This window comes from Rhyacophila brunnea, unplaced genomic scaffold (assembly GCF_057557595.1).
Source record: "Rhyacophila brunnea isolate RB1 unplaced genomic scaffold, BYU_Rbru_1.0 scaffold_7, whole genome shotgun sequence".
Taxonomy (NCBI): Eukaryota; Metazoa; Arthropoda; class Insecta; order Trichoptera; family Rhyacophilidae; genus Rhyacophila; species Rhyacophila brunnea.
The window spans coordinates 30115491-30137141 of NW_028233339.1; the positions used below are offsets into that span (position 1 = coordinate 30115491).

Below are 21651 nucleotides of genomic sequence, written 5' to 3' on the forward strand. Positions count from 1 at the left end.
GAATATGAAATAAATAATTATCATTATTAATGTTAATTATATTTTTATTATGTTTTCTCATAAGTATTGTATATTGGTCGAATACTGCAATGCTATGATATTTTTTAAATAAAAAAAAATAAATTACTCAGCACGTCTTTGTGAGAGCTGCCCTCTTTAAACGCTTGCCTCAATCTCTTTTGGGCGAATAGTTTAACCGCATCGGTGAAATCTAATTTAAGCGAACACAATTCGAAGGCCGTTATTATATTGTACACAAATTTACAATATGCAAATAACAAACTATCACATGAATAGCTCTGCAAGTACTTGACATATATCAGCAAATAATTTTTCATCATGCCGTGTTAGTTATTAATAGAAGAGCCGGCGATAAAACAGTGTCAACCCTCGTTATATGATTTGTTTTGAGAAAAAATTGTGATTGACACTAATTTATTTCAAGACATTTTTGAATAATATGGTACCATTGTCCGAAATCACCCAAAGCGAAAAGCTTTTTTATAAATATCTCTCAAGTAATATGGCATAGGTACTCAACTAAATTTAAAAAAAAATGAGGGTTGACACACCCCGGGTCTTTTAATTTATTTTAAATTTTAAAGATGGTTTATTTTGAGTACATAGCTCATGGAGACAGCATCCAAGATTACAAAAGATTCAATGTTATCGTTTACATATTGAAAACCGCCGATATTTTATAAACTTTATTGTTGAAAGATGTTCTCGTACGGTACCAATATATTTTAATGTTGAAATTTTCTTATACTTTTTTTATAGACCAGTAAATCTATTTTTGTATATATTTTTATATACCTTTTAGAAGTCTAACATTTGTGGTTCTAATGTGTAGTATGTTAGTTTTACTCATGTGCATCGTATGTGTTTTTAAATGTATATTTAAATAAATATATTAAAAAATATCAGATATTTTCCATAAATATCCATCTCCGCCGCCTTTTAAAGGGCGTTATATCTACATAATATGAGTCAAACATAGTTATGGAATAAAATGGAAAATTTTAAGAAGCATATAAAATTCAAAACAAAACTCATTTGTGTTCTACTTTTAATAGGTTAGAAAGTTTCCTGATAAACTTAATGACTATTACAATACAATGTTTTACTAATGACTTTATTTTACTATAATGCAATAATAATATATAACCGTGTATTAAAGAAGTATACTAAATTTTACTCAAGTTTTCCGGAAGAAACAATATTTTTGAGAAACAGACATAAATCATCAAACAGTTATAACTTTACATCGATTCTGGAATACTTTAAGAGATTTCTATTATTTTTTTAAACATTCCCTTTTTATTTTATCAATAGTTGGTAACCAAAATGTACTATAATCTCTATACAGTGGCATCTGATCAGCAACGATTTAGTTATAATATCGTGTTTCTTGTAGAATTTTCGTACCTAAAATAACCTCTTTTCAATTATACTTGAACGTATCCAGCTCATTAAAACTAACCAGTATGAAACTTATGAAAAGCAATAATAAATACATACTTATATTTATTTGTCATGAAATAATTAAACATACAAACAATTGAGGCTACTGATTTCAAAGCCGTTAACTTATTTTTTATTATTTATCCTAAATATTTTCATTTTTTTTCAATTTTATTGTCTTTTATATAATTTTATTTCCAATTTAAATTGTTTATTGTTAACTGATTAAGGCTATACCTCAGCTGAGGCATGATCTAAAAATATCGTGACTAGGCGATGCGCGGATTGCGGGTCGTGGGTGCAAATGACGCAAGCCGAACGAAATATAATTTGTCATATAAGTTCAACATGCGTCCTTTTAATGTTATGTTTATTATTACATTCGTAATAATAATAGTATATTCATTGACATATTTTCTTTTTCAAGTACATTCGGAACGTTTTTTAGTCATCTTTACACGATTCAAGAATATTTTCATCCGACTCCATCACAAAAGAAATTGACGTGCGTACAGGTAGACTATCCCTCTCCGAATGGCAACGCGCCATAAAATTTCGTTCCACATAGGGTTGAAAATTATTTGCCGTTTCACTTATGTACGCTCTTAATATATCAGCTGCAAAAATAAAATATTCTATTTGAAATCTTAAATGGGTTTGACGGTTTTTTCAACTATCTCAGAATGGTGGATTATGGGGATATCTTACTTTGAAACACATAATCAAAATTGAAACTGTTTAACTAATGCAATAGCGATCTTAATCAAAGGCTCTTAAATCGAGTGGCAATATATTGAGGGTAGAACCTATCTTGTCTACGAGTAAATAACGTTGTGGAAATAGTATAAAAAAAAAAAATATAGTACCATTGAAAATTTTCTCCTAACTAAAGTGACACTGGTTAAAGTTAATAAAAAAATGTAATTTAATATCTATAATTTACTGAAAATTAAAATAATTTTAATTTATCAGTAGATTAAGATAGACACATAAGATTTTAAAATAGGAAAATACATATTTTTTGATATATTCGGTATTCTCAAATATTTTAATAAATTAAATGCATATTTTGTTTATTATACGTATAGTATAGACAATCATCGATTATAAAAGATGTTTGTACCTATACTAATGTGAAAATTGCATGCGGAAGAAAGATATCTTCGCGATTTTTTTCATTACCTGTGAAATTCGTAAAGCAATTACATTTTTTTCTTCCACAAAATAAAGATTTATATGTTCATAACTTAGCCGAGACATTTATTAAAATTTGCTACTTCTGAAGCATTTTTACTACTTTATAAAGTTTTGGTTTAATTATCAAACATTAATAATATTCTCGGGTCAAAGTGAAACGTTTATTAGATTTAGATACCAATTTTTAATGAAGTGCTTTACGATAAGTTCTAAAAAACATCGAATAAATTTATTTTATTTTAATGTTATAAAAAAAACTCTCGGTCACGAATGCCCTTGAACGACAGCCAAATTTTAAAACGGCATTTTAAGGGCTCTTTCAAATTTTAAATCACAAAAACTTTTCTTTTTCGTTATAAGTTTACAGCGAGTATACTGAGGTTGTTAAGCCACAATGGCGTAAGTTACAATTTCACAGGAGAGCAATTCAAAAGCTTTTGTTGTTTACATCATATTATATTTTTCACTACTAAACTAAAAAAAAAACTTTGTGACAGAATAGCTCTTGCTGATGCAATTTTGGGATGCTTAATATAAAAATCCAACCACGCAAATAACTCTTTTTTATCTATAATATCTCTTACGTATTTTTGGGCTAGTAACCTCGATACTATGAAAAGTAACTTTCTCTCTAACTCTTAACTTCAATAATATTGTTTGTCCACAATAAAATTTCCTTCTAATTTCATCTGTTCAAGTGTTTTTATAATAATATATTATTTCTTTCATACTTAACAATTCAAAATTCATATAATATTAATAGGAAGTACCTACCTACATAATATTATGGCATATTATGCAAACCATTTTTAAAGTTGTCTATAAAAAATCAATTGAAAAATATATACTAGCAGTTTAATATATTATTATGTATGAGTCAGTCACAAAAGATACTTATGTATATTATTATGTTTTACTAAATTATAATTTTTTATTTGCCTCATTAGCTTATCTCCCTGGTCATAGATGAATCGATAGCTCGATGGATAAAGCCACTTACTTTTAAATTTGTAAATTTTTTTCTAGATTATTAGGCATTTTATGGATATAATGACAAGAATAGTTAAGTACGCGATCTTGTATAATATATTGGTATAAAATATATATTTATATCAAGTCTAAGGATTTTTTCAAACAAAATAGATATTTATGACGATTTTGAGTGAATTTTATATATTCTTGTATTAATATCATGTTATATATTAGTATAAAATCCATAATTTGTTTTTCAGGTCTAAGGATTTAAATAAAAATAGTTATTGAAAAATAAATAAATAGTTTTGTTGTAAACCGAAAAAAATAATAAAATGCCTTATAAATGGCGCTTAATTTTAATACACTCAAATATAACATATTCTAATAATTCAAATTTAATCAGTTTATGCCATTCAATTTTGATATATAATAATATGTGAATAATGCACGGGAAGACAGTGATGCTTCCTTAATACCTCACGTAATTGATATGTAACGAACATGAATATGTAGAGAAACAAATAAAGTGGGTCAAAGTTAGACGGATTGTTAAAGTTTGCCAACGAATAGTAGGCGGCATTTGAATTTAGTATTATTGGAAATAACCACAGTGTAATAGTTTTGATTGATCTTGACACTGAAGAGTCGTAAAATAATAATTAAATAAACAATACGATGTATAGTTAAAGACAATATCGAATAAGTATTTCCAACCTTGACCCACGAATAAATTACTCGCTTATTTGAATAAATCAATAGAAGGGTTATATTGTATTAAATTCTAGGTACTAAATTGGGGATAGCTTTATTGGAGCCTAGTGGTATGTATAAGTTATTCTAGACTGTGTACTAAAATAAGTAAGTAATGTTAATAACAGATATAAACTTGCATAACGTTACGTATAGACATGACTATTAAATGAGCATACTCCATCTTAAATACTGATATACAAATATTATACATCTAATTAAATATTTATTTAAAAAATAACAATGCATGATAAACAAAAAATATAAATTATGTGTTCGTGTGACGTATAATATATTACACTTAAAGATAAATTAGAAGATCACGTAACTCACACGCCATAGTAAATAATTCAGTTGTAAAGCATTCTGGTTATTAAAGTATAAAATAAATAAAAATTTACATGTTACAATTAATTATTTATCCTCGAAAATAATATTATTTCGATAAAAATTAATTTGGGTTTTTCAAGTAACTTTCTTTGGTGCAACACTGTTGTCTATCACCGGAAAACGGGATTATTTTGATACTTTACCAGCTTATAGCTGGCAAATCAATATCTCAGCTATATTGGAGAAGCTATATTATTATTTGAAGTGTAGTTTCTTTTTTCAATATATTTTATCCCTAAGATTAAGGCAACGTAATTTTATTATGGAGGCTTTCTTAAATTCAACCTTTCTTGGGACATATTATTATTATGTCATTGACGATTTAGAACTTACTGTTAGCATTGTAGGCATATATTGGCAACGGAATGACTTTAATTTTAAAATATGTGTCATTTGTAAACGCAATATTCTTTTATAAAGTACCATAATTCTATAATAAGATGTACAAAGTTTACGTTCACATTTAATATTATATAGTAATATCATATAATATATTATAATCTATTGAAACTAATATTCACTTTATTATTATTGTATACTTCAATAATAATTATATTATTATCATTGGGCGTCATATTTTTTTTTCAAAAAAAGATTTTTTCTAGTAAGTAGTTATACCTATGTTTTTCTGGTGTATTTTCAAATTAATTAAGTTAGACAAATGATATTTTTGTAAATGGTAGGTATTTAATAACAATTATACAATACCAAAAATATTGATTTTTTTTGCATTGGTATATGAAGCGAGAGTAGCGGTCACCGCTACTCTTGAGGAACTATTTAGGAAACTTGATTGGGAAGAAAAAGGTGTTCCAATTAATGGGGAGCACCTCAGTCACCTGCGCTTTGCAGATGATATAGTTATACTTTCACAAGACCCGAAAGACTTCCAAGGTAGAATGCAAGAACTCGCGGATGTCAGTCAAACGGTCGGCCTAGAGATAAACGTCTCAAAGACAAAAGTGATGAGGAACTGTTTTTCGGACCCTGCGATTATCTGTATTAATGGCACCCAACTCAAGCAAGTCAGCAGCTACGTCTATCTCAGACAGCAGGTGTCCATAGACGGAAGCATGCACGATGAAATTGCTCGAAGAACAAAGCTGGGATGGAGTGCTTTCGGACGTCTGAATAGTATCTTCAAAAGTGACCCACCATTGTGTTTTAAGCATAGGGTGTTCGACCAATGTGTGCTACCCGTGCTCACGTATGGCTGCAAGACGTGGACTCTCAACAGAAGAGATGTCCAAAGGCTAAGAGTTGCACAGCGAGGCATGGAGAGGTGTATGTTGGGCAGCACGCGAAAGGACCGTAAGAGAAACGAATGTGTTAGGAAGCAGACAGGAGTACGCGATGTAATATACGTTGCCAAACAGCTGAAATGGAGATGGTCGGGGCACATTACTCGCTGAAAGGACGGCCGCTGGACAAATGCCGCCATCCAGTGGTACCCAAGGGGCACAAAACGGCCACAGGGTCGCCCTAAAAGCCGCTGGATTGACGAACTGGTAAAGTTCGGCGGAAATACGTGGCAGCGAACGACACGGGATCGAAAGAATTGGAAGAAGCTTGGGGAGGCCTTCATCCAGCAGTGGATTGACCCCGGCTGATGATGATGATGATGATATGAATCGAGATATTCTTCAATTCAAAATTAACATGTAGACACTACAATATTTATTTTATGTGTGCTACTCGTACTATTTTTCAAAAAATCATTTATAAATAATTCGATATTAACTTTGGCCACTTTCCGAAAAGGATTCTTAGCATTTTATTTTAATACTATCGATCGCAGGTACTTGATAGAATTGATTTTAAATTTTGTACTATTCCATAATAAGGTGTACCTAATTTTATTGTATTCATTTATTATATAAGCGTTCATCGACAGTTGTGCATTTACTATTGGTCAGTGTGCACAGTGCCTGAAGATACCGAAATAAAAAATACGGGTCGCGAAAAACGACGCTAATGGAATAGTACAAAACGTAAACTAATTAGAATCTTTATTTTGTTATCGAAAAACGGTCATTTGCCACCCACCCAATGTATTAGGTAAGTACATGCTTTGCAACCAAACACACAAGCAAATAATCTACCACAGTTCATTGCATAAACAAAATATAAATTATAAAACCATTTTTTATTCAACAAATACGATGAATTTTTCAAACTATGTATGAAAACATATTTAATTTCTAATAAATGATAATTATAACCAAACTGCCATCGTCTTAATTTTGGTGATAGAAAAAGCTTCCTTTTAAAAATTAAAATTTCCAAATTCAGTAAAAATATAACTAGATGAAATGAAAAAAATACTTGTTCTTTACGACAAAATTATAGTTAAATTACTCACTAAGTCGAATAATTTAAACCATACATTATACTGAGCGTTCGTGAAGCAAGTTTTGCGGTGTAATTAGTATGCAAAAACTTAAATTTTAAAGGAAAGTTTGCAGGCTGTATTGTGTTTATATGGAAGCATAAATTTGAATTACTAACGGATAATGCGTACATATAAATTAACTTACATAAGTATATAATACTATTATATACAATAATAACTTTTAATAATACCAGATGCATCTACAAGCTTCAATATTTATTTAGTATTTACATAATATAATTTAATAAAACATATACCCATGTAATTATGTACACACTTTATATCATGCGTAACAAAAAATATTTTCGTGCACTCTATCGTCAGTATAATAATTTATGTTGCATTTATAAATTTGACAATTTTACCGCAAATGAAAAGGTAGGGTAAGAAATAAAAACAAGTAAAAATCATGCACATAAGTGTTATTTAAGTTAGTATATTTATTATAATATACTTAACCCGTCCAGACAGAGTGAAATATAAATTTATAATTTTTCATATTTTTTATAATATTTTTTCAATCATTTTCACATCTATAATATTATTTTTTATAAATTTTAGTACAGCAAGATCAATAAATTTAATTACTTTGGTAGCCACGTTGATTAAAGTGACTTTAAAATTAAATATGACATTTAAAATTCCACCTAATTCCCGATAGTCTGTAAATGAGATCGTATTGTTAAACAGTCGTCCACGCACTCATTTTTAACTTGAAATCCTTTTTATTTATATCAAATCAAGCTTCAATATTAGGACCATACATAAATAAAATTTGATATAAAGAAAAAGGATTTCAAGTTATATACATTTATATTTTTTATAAAAATCGATGTTTTTTAAAATAGATATAAATAATATTAAAACTATGAATTAGTCAAAAATCTCTTAGGTGATGCGTAGAAAACTTAATAAACTAAATTTTAATAATAAATATGATCATAAAATATATGTAATAATAGGGTGCGGTCCGATTCAATAAATTCACATTTTATTGCATTTTTTACAATTGTAAGTTTATCTTTGACTTAAAATAAAAAATATTTTTATTTTTAATGTTTTCAGATACATATTTATTAATTAATACAGTTGAAATTGTAAATTATTAAAAAAATGTCTCAAATTGCAAGCTTCAAACTTTTCCGCTAGGTGCCTCTTTAAAAAAGGCTCAGTGAAGACTTCGCCTTAACAAACTTTTTTACACTGGATCGAACACGACACATTGAATACAAAATACACCTTTGTCAACTCTCGGAACAAATTTGTGACCCATGGCTTTAGATAAGTCTTCCAACTAACTACGCCACCGTGAGTTTAATAATACGTATACAAATGTTGTTTTTATTGATAAAAATGGTGGAAATTATAATACCTACCTACTTTACTTTTATATATTTCCATAAAAAAAATATAAAACAGATTTGAGTAAGCACCTACTCCACTCCTTTACAATGTGTAAATTTTCCACAAAAATAAAATTTTAAATTACTGTAGAAAAAAAAACATTTTTTGTTTGAAGTAGATTTCCAATTCAGCGTAAATTAACAGAAATTTCTCGAGGGACCAGGGATAGGAAAAAATCAACGGGGAAAATTGCAAAATTTGCCCTCGTACGAAATGAGAGGCTGGCACACTTTAGTTTGACGTCTTGCTCAGCCATACTCGTCGGTTAGTTATGACGTACACGCACTCGTAGCCTTTTGATTAATGAAAGTCGTTTTTACACTAAGCCGAGGCCCAGACACTTAAGCATGGTGTAATCCACTGAATATGAGCGAAAGCCTTCTCTCCACTGGATAAAACATCAAATAACTTAATCAATATAATATAATATAAAATCAATATCAGATTGTTATCATTGAGAAAAACATTACTATTGATAAATATCATAATATGCGATATGAAACATGCATAATATAAAGAATATAACGGTTTCGGATTTTTTTATCGTTTTATAGTATTATGCATTCCAAAAAATTAAACATTGACACCAAAATAAAATCAATTCATCTAGAAACAGTTCTGCTTGGTGTATGGTAGAAATTTCCCTGAAATGTATATTATTAAACTTTATTAATTAGACTCTTTAGAGCCAATTATTTTACATGGTGTAAATTTTTATTTTTACAAAGATCGTGATCAGTTATGTAAATTAATAATGTTATATTAAATCGATAATTTATGTTGTCTTTGGTCTATTCATTCCTACAGTTGTACTATATGTATAATGATTTTGATTACTAGAAAAATGGTGTTGATGTTTTCAAATTCAAATTTCAAACTTAGAAAAAATATTTTAAATTATTATTTTACCAAGGCGTGCATATTACTAATTATTTAACAGTATATAGGTACTAAAAACGACAAACTTTCCACTGGAGTTTATAATTGGCTTATAGTTTTGGAAGAATTGCAAGATCGTTATGTTCTATATTTTCCATTATATTATAATATGTATTTTTATAATGGTTTACTGTATTATAATCTTATAGTCCATTTCATTAATTGTTCTACCATTATGCGGCATTTGGGCTATTATAAATCGTGAAAAATTCCAAAAGGCAAAAGCAAAGGAAGAGTTTAATAATCTTGTTACGTAAAACCTACCATATTTTGAATAAGTTATAATAATAATCTATATTATAATAATATTATATACCAATTCATGTGAATTTTTCAATAATTTGCCACTGTCTGATTTAATCTAAATATAAAATAATATCAACATAAATGTTTTATGTAGATAATTTTAATTCTGCACTTCCTTATATAATTTATACACAATGTTATAATAAATGTTAAAAAATATAATTTACAAAACATACAAAGAATTCAAAATACGTACCTAATCAAAAAGCAATCCTCTGTCACCTAATCCATGCGGATTAATAAAAAAATAGGTCGCAAAATAACATTAATTTTATTTTGACTAAAAATAATTAAACATGAGTTATTTTTTTAACAACCTGTCTTTCTACTATTTTTTTTCAAATTCAAATTCAAATTTTATTTATTTTTACATATAGTAAACATTACAAATTATTAATTCAAGACGTTCGCAACTTGACATTTAGAAACAAAGAAATATTATTAAAACATTATTATATAAAAAAAGAAGTTGATCAATGTTTAGCTATTAAAGATTAAAAACGTGTTAATACAAAAAATATAAATTAGGTAAGTACCTACAAGACCTAACTAAGTACCTATCCGAATAAGCTAATAATAGTGAACAAATCAATTAATATTAAATTTAACATGATTTATTATATTTTAAATTAACATATTAATATATATAATGAAATATTATTATGTAAAATCAATTATTAAGGAAAAACAATTTTACTTCCTTAAAGATATAAAAATGTCTTATATAATCATATTTATAGTTTCAATACAAGGTATTTCCTTAAATAACATTATATTGTAAAGCTTTCGTTATTAGTAAATGTTTTCCTTATAACGATATGTTAACGGTATGTACTAGTATATACCCCATGTAGTTCATCCTTTTCGAATTCATCCATGTGTCAGCTGCCTTATACGATCAGCCAAAATCTGAAAACCAATGAAATGTGGGTTTGGGCTGTGAAACTATTTATACAAAAATACGCCTGTACTTGTACTTATAGATACTTCTACAACATATGACGTATTTGGCAGTGTAAGCTGATAAATAGAGTTCTATTGAATTTCCGAACACTATTATTTTTTTAGACTAATGGTAATTTACAACGTCAATGTTTGACGAGAAATATAAGTATTAACTCGTTTTGTATTACATATTATATTATATCGTGACGAATACAAAATTAATGTAAAAATATATTCTGATATTTTTTTTTAATAATATGGGTAGGTACTGTGATAGCAGACGATTATAACTGTAGTTTTTACACTGTTTAAGTTTTCTTCCATAATAATATGTTCAAAATTATATATTTCTTGATGTGGCAAAATAGTAGAGCTGCAACTTTATTGGTCACAAAGTAATCTTAAAAGATATCTGCATCTGACCAAATGTGAAAAAAGTTGATATGTTATACCTTTTTTTTGATTATATTTAGGTATTATTAATTGTTTTATATTTTAATTACATCAATATATTTAGATTATAAAATTTAATAAATTTTATCTTATTTAGGTAATGTCACCTATCTTATTCTGATGAATAGATAGAGAAAATCAGTCGAATCTAATTCGTATACTAATTACCTACCAAATAGTTACGAATTGTATTATTGTTGACTTTTGCTCGGTTAAAGATTAAATTGATATCTAATCTGAAGCAATTTCTCATTGGGTAAATTTCAACAAGTCACCTCGCGGCTGCAGTCGAAAATACCATTAAACGTAGCGGATCATATCAATCAAGCGCGGTTTCCTTCGCAATAGGCCTCGTGTCGTCGGGATTAATTCCCAGCCTATCCCGTTTGACGGCACTTCTTGTCATCGCGGGATATAAAATAATGATCTGGCTTAGATAAATGAGCTTTAGCTTTGCTATTAATTATCCCTCGCATCATGTTTATCAATTATAATAATTATAACAAAACTTCTACAAGATATCAAAATATCTACTGATTCTTTGATAAACTACGCGTATCATAGATTTTCTTAAACAGGCTGTGTATGTTATATGGACTTAAGCAATTCGGCACGGATATTATTTGCTTCAGCAACTTTCGCGGTTTGCATAATGTTTTACTGTTTGTGATATATTTATTATTCTTAATATTTACATTTTTTTTTTTTTAATAAATTAAACTTAGGAAACAACTCAAATTCTGATAATAAATGATATCTAGAATATGCTTACAAAAACTATCAATTCATAATTTACAATCAATTATTTATACAAGTATCCTACTAACAATTCAACAAGTATTTTAGTGTTTATACTATTATCAATATAATATTATCATACTTGTATTATTAATGCACTCGATGGCCGATTGTTTGTTTTTTTTTCAATTTGTGTTTGGTACCGGGCTATCTAATAACTGATTAAATGTTAAATAAGTGGCTTTATTTGTGCAGTGTGTAAGGCGCTGGCCTTTTATCCGGAAGCTCCTGGTTCGATCCCGGTGAAGTCACAATATATGTATGTGATTTTTCATAAAGCTTGGGTGTTACACTGCTGTTTCATTACACTACTGTCGTTAGACCTATCGGCATGTTATCATTTTATAAAGAATATTTATATATTAACATTTTAAATCAAAGCAAGTGACCAATATCCATTTCTTGTAAATACAAAATTTAGCCGGTGCAGGCCTATATGACCATATTATCGAACACGGTAAATATATTATATATAAATATACATCCACTTTAAATAGTGATAAAATGCTATGAGTCTGAAAAGCTATGAGTCGTGGATTGAAATCGACCTGTCAGTTTATATTCACTTGTCGGATTTCCTATGTAGTTTAAATTGCTAGAAACTATTATTTATATAAACGACTGTCAAAAAATGTACTGTACTCTGTGGAAACGCATTATGCTCCGCCATGGATATTTAAATTACTATATTTTTTAACTCATCCGCATATAAAGACAATTTTGGCTTTGAATACTTCCATTCTCCTTTACTTACAAATTGCCAAATGTCGGTTATTTTAAATACTTTTTATAAAAATCGGTGAAAATGGTTCACTTTAATTCATACACGTATATTATGTAATTATTTGACCCTTTCTCTTGTAAAACTAATATTATTATCAGAAAAAATCAAATATTAATATTTAATAAAACTAATATTAATATTAATATCAAGAAAAAAACATAAGTACTTGAAAATAATAAATTCCTACTTGTAATGAACAACACGTTTTAACAATTTTCCGTTTTTTAAATGTATAAGAAAAAAACATTTGAAATACGTTCGATTACAGTGAATTTCACTGATATGGTTAAATAATTTAATTAATATATTTATAAATCTACCATCGACGTATTCTTCGCCAGGACCTTATGACTTAGGATTTGACAATCAGCCAGCGTTCAACCACGACTCGTCGCAATAACAATAGGTACCAAAATAAATTTCAATAAATAATTGCAATATGGGTATTATAATACATAGACTGGAAAATATTGATATACAAACTATGGATATCTAGGATATTCTATTATAATATCTAATTATAAACGGTTTTCAAACGCTTAAAAGTATAATTATTTTTGTAATACGTAATAATGAATCTAACAATACATTAAGGTAGTGCTCACTTTTTCATAATTTTAAAATCTGAATAATTTTAAACATAACGCCTTCATCATGTCGTCCCTTCAATTGTTAGTTAAGTAATGACTGTAATTCATCAGAATCCAATAATAGTAAGCACTTAGATTACGCATGCAAATTCACTAATGCCAGAATATGGCATATGTATGTATGCTAGTTGTTTACATAATCACAGTGGTTTTGATAACGGCGCCGTTTTAAAATTCACGTCTTTGAGAGACGACGCCACGACGCTGGGGTTCGCGCAGGCACGCGCCGTCGCGCGGCACCCACCGCAAGGCGGATTTGGCCCCGCCTGACAGAAAGCTCTGGTCTACGTGATGCCGAATCTTCGAGCCTCATTAAAGCTCCCGTGGGAAAGCCTCCACCGGGATGCCGGAAGCTCGGCAAAAAGCGTCGTTCGTAAATAAGCATTTTTTTACTTTGGTCTGCCCACTGCCGCAAAGACGACGGTCGATGGGTGTAAGTAGCTTTTGTGAAAGGAAAGAACCTTAATTAGATAAAGCATCTTTATAGTAAGGGTGAGTCACTCACTAGACTTTGTGTATATAAAAAGTAAGGTAACCCACTGACCAGCAGTGATATTTTTAATTGTGATTTTGGCCTAGGTATAATGTAAGTAAATATCGCAATCTCGATTGATAAAAGACTTTTATGGTACAGTTTTAAATTTTAGACATAAAAACAATAGTTATATATTGATTAGTATTATTTAATTGGATAAAAACTATATATTAACATGGTAATAATTCAAATAAATCAAAAAAATATTTATTATCTACGAGATGTTAAAAACACAAAAAAGAAAATTACAAAATATAATATCAGGTTAGATGAATAATTATTATTGAAAATACAATGAAATTAAAATCTGATATTTTTATTGCAAATTTTCGAAATAACCTATGAATATTAAATAACTGATATTATAGATAAGCAAAGTTTTACGCCGTATGAATATTCATCAAAATTTTGATTATATTTTAATCAAGCGCTTGACCAGTTTATTATGATCAATTTCCAATCACCCGTAAAATAATTATATACAAACATTAAAATTAGGTAAATGGATTCTAGTTCACGTATTTACATTAATATAATAAAATATTAATACTAAACAAGCAACTGTCGCAATCTTGCTAATAAATCAACATCAAAAGTGCAATAATGTGGTGCACTTATTTTCAATAACCTAAGGCCACATATATTAGTTGAGGTTATTTTTAAAACAAACAATTTTTAAAAATTCGTTTAAGAACACTTTTAAGATTCCAAATCTTTGTAACAAAATACATTAGTATTTTGTATTATCTTATATATATTATATTGAGTATTATTTGAGAATTATTTTTCTTATGATATTTAAATGAAAGTGCTTACTTACTATATGTATATGTTACGCCGAATGTGCGAAGTTGACTATTACATGAAATGGGCAAAATTTTGGCTAATTCATGTAATAGTCAAGCCTGTTGCCTTATTCATGAATCAGGTAAAATGTGCGTGAATTCGCCAGGGTATGGAATTCTTAAACTATCAACATGACAGTAGAAAAAGTAAATTTAATACGAATGGTTTTATTAGTTATAATTGGACATAATATAATATTATTATTATAAGTTAGGTTAGGTTAGGTTTTTTAATTCTGAATTCAACTGAATGTCCATGTTGAGGTTAGCTAACAAGTGTCAACAAACTATCAAATCATACTATCACAAACATACAATCGACCATTGCACGATTGATAGCCAAGCACGAATCAAATCGCGAAAATACTGTTCAATAAAATTCTTCCGTTATCATATTATGGTTCTAGATTTTTTTTGGGCACAGTAAATGGATATGAACGTTATTGTAGTTATTGGTATATTTTTATATAATTTTACAAACATTTTACACATTTGGTTAGTTGATAAGTTGCAAAAAACACCACCGAAGCGCGACCATCTATTTTGACCAATGCATGGGCACTTGACACATTTGGTTTAGTTCCAAAAAACATCACCGTAGCGCTACTATCTAATTTGTCCAATACATGAACTAGGCAGAAAAATTACTGCCGAATTCACGCACTCGGCATATATTTTGTCTTATTCATGAATAAGGCAACGGGCTTGCATTCTTCATGATTTAGGCAAAATTTTGCCCATTTTATGTAATAGTCAATTTCGCATATTCGGCGTAACATACATACCTTACATTCGTTTAACAATATTTTTAATTTAAAATATATACATTCGCCATCGTCTGTATATTGTGTGCGTACGCTTTCATATTTTCGACTATAATAATACTTTTTTAATAAAATGTTGTATACATTTCCCGAATAGGTCTTAACGTGTATTTTTAGGCTTCTATAAATTATACAAGGTTCTTAAAAACGCTTAAAATATTAACATAAAAGGTTCGCAGAACTCATTTTTGTTTCTTGTTTTCTTTGTAAAAAAAAACCAACTGTGTAAATAAATGCAAATCAAAAACACCCGTAAAACAACTTAGCGCCTACCGCCCAACGAAATAAATAAACTTTTGAAGTGTTTCTTCTTGGTTGGTCAATTATTCCAGCAGTAAACTTCGTTTGGGAATTGTAAATATAACTGAAAAAGGAACCATAAACTCAATGACGTAGAAATCTTTATTCCTTCAAATATTTTGATGAAGTGCTCTCATAGTCTTATGCTGAGATCAGGTCTAAGCCAAACTTACATTTTTGAATCCGTTCGCGAGAAAATAATATTAAAATAGCCGTAATAATGCGAGATCACAGTTGAACTGATGTTCGTAGATTTCTTTGGTAATGTAGATAATGTATAACTTATAACAATTCAAATCGGTAGTATTATATTAGGCAAAATAATGTTTAGTGCGTTCAATTAGTGATAGTGCTTGTTTAGTTCATGTGTTGTCAATTTGCACTTATATATTATGAAATATTGTTATGATTACATATTGTTGATGGCTTTTATAATAAGTATGAAGTGCGTGTGCAGTATTTCCAATAACAAATGTTTCTTTCAGGTGTATTTTGAATATCCACCTTCTTCACCAACTGTTTTTTTTTTAAATGTTGTTCATTTGAGTCGTTGAAATTTCCTCCGCAGAATGTAACTTTATTAATTTAGCATGATTAAAAATATTATCAAATAATTCAGTAAACCAATGACGTGATTCATTTTTTTTCATGCAATATGAAACAGTAAAATTACTAAATTATGACAAACTAACAAAAAATTGGCAAAACGAAAAAAATCTTTTTACTTGTTTATGTAAATATAATACAAAAATAAATTACCAATTCACCATATTTTTTTCGCAATTTCCATATGAAGCGGAGTATAACCCAAAAGTATAATACAAAATATTTTAATCGTATACATGCTAATTATAAATCGCAGCTATTTCATTCATTTATGTTATGGTTTCGCAAAGTGGGGTCTGCCTTCCCTTTAAGCGTTGAAGGATTTTTGATGGCATTGCTAGCTTCAAGGGCAAGGGTCATTGAGGTGCAAGTAAAAAATAAGAACGATGTATATAAACATATCAACAACACAGCAACATACGCATTTATCTGACTAGTTTTAAAGATTCATTTTACTTTTTTTATTACTAGAAATCAAGTATGTTTATGTGTAATTTTCTACTCGTTGTAATTTCAATTCAGTTGTGTGTCTAAACGATATAATATATATTCTAAACAATATATTATATTGAAGTGTTTTTAAACAATATAATATACCTAATTAAATATTACCATGTTAGTGAAGTAATATTTTGAGCTAATATGAAAGTATTATTTCGGGTACGCTGATAAACAGTATATTTTAAAAGACGAACTGAAAAAAAATATAACGGAGATATATTTGAATGTAGAATATGTCATGGGGTTAGGGATTTAGAAATGAAATGATGGTCACAGTCAGTGATCAAAGTTAGAAGTCAACATGATTATTAATTGTATCAGCAAATATGTTCTACTTTCCTTGCACCCAATTACTTGACTTAAAATTGACACATGTGTCATGTACTAATAAAAAAATGGTTCAATAGGATACGCATAGCGCGCGAATTAAAAAAAACTGTCAACTTTTCGATCAGACAAAGTAATCAAATAAGGCTTTAAAGTTAAATTATTTTGATGGTGGAAAAAAGCTAACGTAAGGGTGTTCTTTAACTAAAATAAATAAAAACTTTTACTGGTATAGGTAAATCGGTTTACAATGACACCATCGGCACGGTAAAAGCGGCTTACAGCTGTTTTCTAAGATTGAAACTTGCATTACAGCAAACAGTTCCAATACACCACATGCGAATCGTATATGGTACCACTATATTATACTAATTTACCTATATCTGAAACGTATATCAGCTATACGTTTGTCTTCACTTTTGACACTGCCAACGGTTTTACTTTTCAGAAATAGTAACTGCCACAAATGAAAACTTTATAGATAGATCTTAGTAAGACAACACGGCAAATACTATAATTACATTAAATCTATACGTAGCTAGTGCATAACTGTTGAGTTAAATTCACAGATTGGCGTAAATTGGGCTTATCTAAGGTCCTCCTATATTCTGTCGATAATTTTGAATATTTAATTTTTCAATGAGATACTATCTGTTACTGTTAAATTTGCAACTAAGTATTGTAACATCCCAACTTCAGAACGGTAGCATATATTGGTCCGATTTGAGAGACGATTCTACGTCAAAAAGTTTGAGAAACTATTATTTAAATTTTATATACTGGGACAATATAAAAAAAAACACGAACATAATATGTAAAAAAAATCCTTTTACATTGTACGCATATTAAAGAGGTTGTACTGTGTAAATGCAACGGGAAAAATTGTATATTATTCTGGAGAGAAGCGATAACTTTTAATATTTAATGCCTAGTCTGAAGCACTCTACGGCAAATCTTTATTACGTTATACACAAGTTACCATCTACGCCAAGTAAAATCCTAAGTGAATATTTGAATAAATATAACACAACTCTTTCACAAATATAAAGATGCATATGTTTTATCATATCAAATCTTTGATGAAACCATTTCTAAGCTGGGGATGAATTTTTAAACGTAATACATATCACAAGGGTTATTTTTTAAAAAGCTGAAATATTGATTATCAGAACTTTTTTGGGCACTATTCGGATGAATACTTTATTAACCAATTTCTGAAAATAAAAAAAATGTAATTAGCAATATCTTCATGTACATATTATTATGTTGATTAAGTTTAATAATACAATTTAGCTTCCTCCGTATTATGTGCCTAGTACTTACTATTATACATGTGAGATAATACTGGAGTAAACTGTATTTTACGAATTTTAAATTATCAAACTCTTTATTTGCATTTATCACAAAACAATTTTATTGTGGCACCTGTGACACCTGTGATATATAGCCTCCATATTTAGGTTATATCTTGCCTGAAGAAGGTTTTCTTCGACATCTTCAGGTTAAGTCTATCTAATAATATTTTTTCTAACATTTGGTACACGTAGACACTTATAACAATGGCTACGCATATTATATATTTTCAGTTTTATTTATGCTCCGGTTATCAATAAATATTTAGCCGAATCATAGATATAACATTACATTACCTAATGATTAATTAAGTATATACCATACCTAAAAGTACAAGAGTTTTTTTTTTCTTTCATTAGAGTTGTTTTGGATTCATTCAATCTGGGTAAAATAGTCTCTCGCTTGAAACCCTATATATTTTTCGCGAAGCTAATAAAATAGCTGTGTATTTTCGCAAACAATGATATCGAATTCGAATTCTTTCTTTCTTACAACAAAAACATTTGTTCTTGGGTTTCCTCAAATTAGCAGACTTCTTTCGAGCTATTGTTTGGTTTTGTAGGTTTCGGATTTCTATTGTTTGCATTATAATGCCTTTACACACCTCTTAACGATACGTAAATATTATTTTTCAATTGTATAAGTATATCTTTTTCTTGTCCAAGTTATTGTGTTGCTCTAATATTTCTCCAGAATAGTTGAATAGTTACCATAACAAATATGGCAATGTCTTTGATTATAGCTATCATTCTTTGACGTCATGTGATTGCTGATTATATATTCTTATCAGTGTATTGAAATATATAATAAAATATTGTATTCTTATATTGTATTATATTTTCATTGAACTCTTAAAACTTCCGATGTGACAAATAAAGAGAGGCAAAACACTGCTTAATGCTAAAATAACAGGTAATAGGGAGAGGGTCGTTGACATCAACAATAATTTTCAATAGCTTAAATGGTACTATTCGGTTATCAGGAATACAGCGGAAAACACATTTTGAAAATACCAGATATTCTGGATTATTTGTTAGTTTGGGTTAGTTTAGGTTAGGTTAGGTTGGGTTAGGTTAGGTTAAGTTAACCTAACAAATAATCCAGTTTATCGGCTATTTTCAAAATGTGTTTTCCGCTGTATTCCTGATAACCGAATAGTACCGCTTAAATAAATGATGACTACATACATTGTGTTACATCGGAGGTTGTTATTCAAATTCAAATATATTCATTTATATAATATAGTAAACATTGCAAATTTAAAATTAAAAACGTTTACAATATTACATGTACATTAAAACAAACAAATGGTGTTATAAATAATAAAGAAATATAAATAGCGCAGTATTAGAGAAATAGCATAAAAAAATATAAAAAGTAAATTCAAAAATCAAAAAATATGTACATGGAAGTACGCCAAATAAGCTGAGGAGACCCTATTTTAAGAATTCATAAAATAACGTCCACCTTTACTCACCCTCGTGAGTATAGTATAATATTAATGTCCGAAGCGATTTGGTTGAACATAGTTTATAAATTTGGATATTAATTTTTGCGATATTACGATTATTATTTACGGTTGTATCAAACTATACGGTCTAATAAACCGAACCGAAAACATAACTAAACAATTTTATCATATAAAAATAAACATATCACATGTTTTATCAGCTCAATTATGATATACTTATTGTATATTAACATAAATAGGACAATAATTATTTATCATTCATCATTGTTTACTAGTTTTGTACTACTTTTAAACAGGTTGTCAAGAAAAAGATATTAATTTCTAAACCCGAGTATTCATTAGCGAATCGTAACTGTAACCGTTCCAGATACTGTAACCAACTCTAGATACGAATTAACTATTCATTAGGCTTGTGAACTAATTATATGGCGTCCATACTAGTTATACTTATACTTTATCAGTCTCTTCTCAAATTTCCAGGCATTTTCATCTTCCTCATATGTACTTATTTTGGAGTCTGTCTCTGTATCACTTTCCTTAGGTTACCCACTTGGTCAACATTTTTGATGGTCTGTCATCTGCCATTCTTTTGAGATTTTTTGCCATGGTGGATATTATTTAGTATTAAGTTTAAACCGTTGCTTTTTTGTGGGGTAGAAAATCTAGAATTTTTTCTCTTCTTTGTACTTTACTTTTACAGGTTTTTATTCTATGAAATTCTGAACAAACTTTTTTAAAGGCATTTTGAGTTTTTTAACCCTCATCTTAAACTTTTATACTTAAGGTAAATATATCATGGTTACTTAAAAAAAATAGCACTCAATTTCGACGGTCATTCTATAAAATATAAACCGAGAAAAACAAAAATATGAACACAATCTAGATACCTACCTAACTTAAGCTCTAGAAAATCGTTCATGGTATATTAATTAAAAGTTTAATAAACTTTATGAAAGCTCTAATGAATAAAAAAATCTTAATGAGTATTATTAAATTCCAATATTTTATTTTATTTGTCACTCACTATTAATTATAATATTCATTAATGTAACTATTTATTTTGTAGAAATATTGCGATATTGAGATTTTGTACAACTGAAAAATATGACAACAAAGTTTTAACGATAACGTTATTTCATCCAAGTTTATTTGAACTCTAACAAAATATTTTTAAATCTCTATAAAAATATACATAAAAAGATTGTTTCAAAAAAAAATCGCAATGCTCGTATAGCCGAGAGACATATTTTTATCCCGAGTAATTTTCACGATACAACTTTTTTATATTCATTGTCTAACGTTGATTTTTTTTATTTTCAGACAATTGCTGGCACCGAACCTGATGCAGAGGCACTTTCTTTCGAGCGGGGCAGAGCAGACCTCCAAACAGGTGGGCAATATAACAGTTTCCACTCAGTATTATGGGTCTTTAGGGGCCCATA

General features: G+C 28.7%; 1 protein-coding gene across 1 annotated transcript in view; it reads left to right on the plus strand.

Annotated features, from left to right (window-relative positions):
* The window catches only part of mmd (disintegrin and metalloproteinase domain-containing protein mind-meld), a 572581-nt gene that overhangs the window by 461520 nt on the left and 89410 nt on the right, over window positions 1-21651 (plus strand). Inside the window, exon 6 of the mRNA XM_085957408.1 lies at window positions 21530-21599. Coding sequence (XP_085813534.1) covers window positions 21530-21599 — 70 coding nt within the window. The remainder of the gene's footprint in view (window positions 1-21529; window positions 21600-21651) is intronic.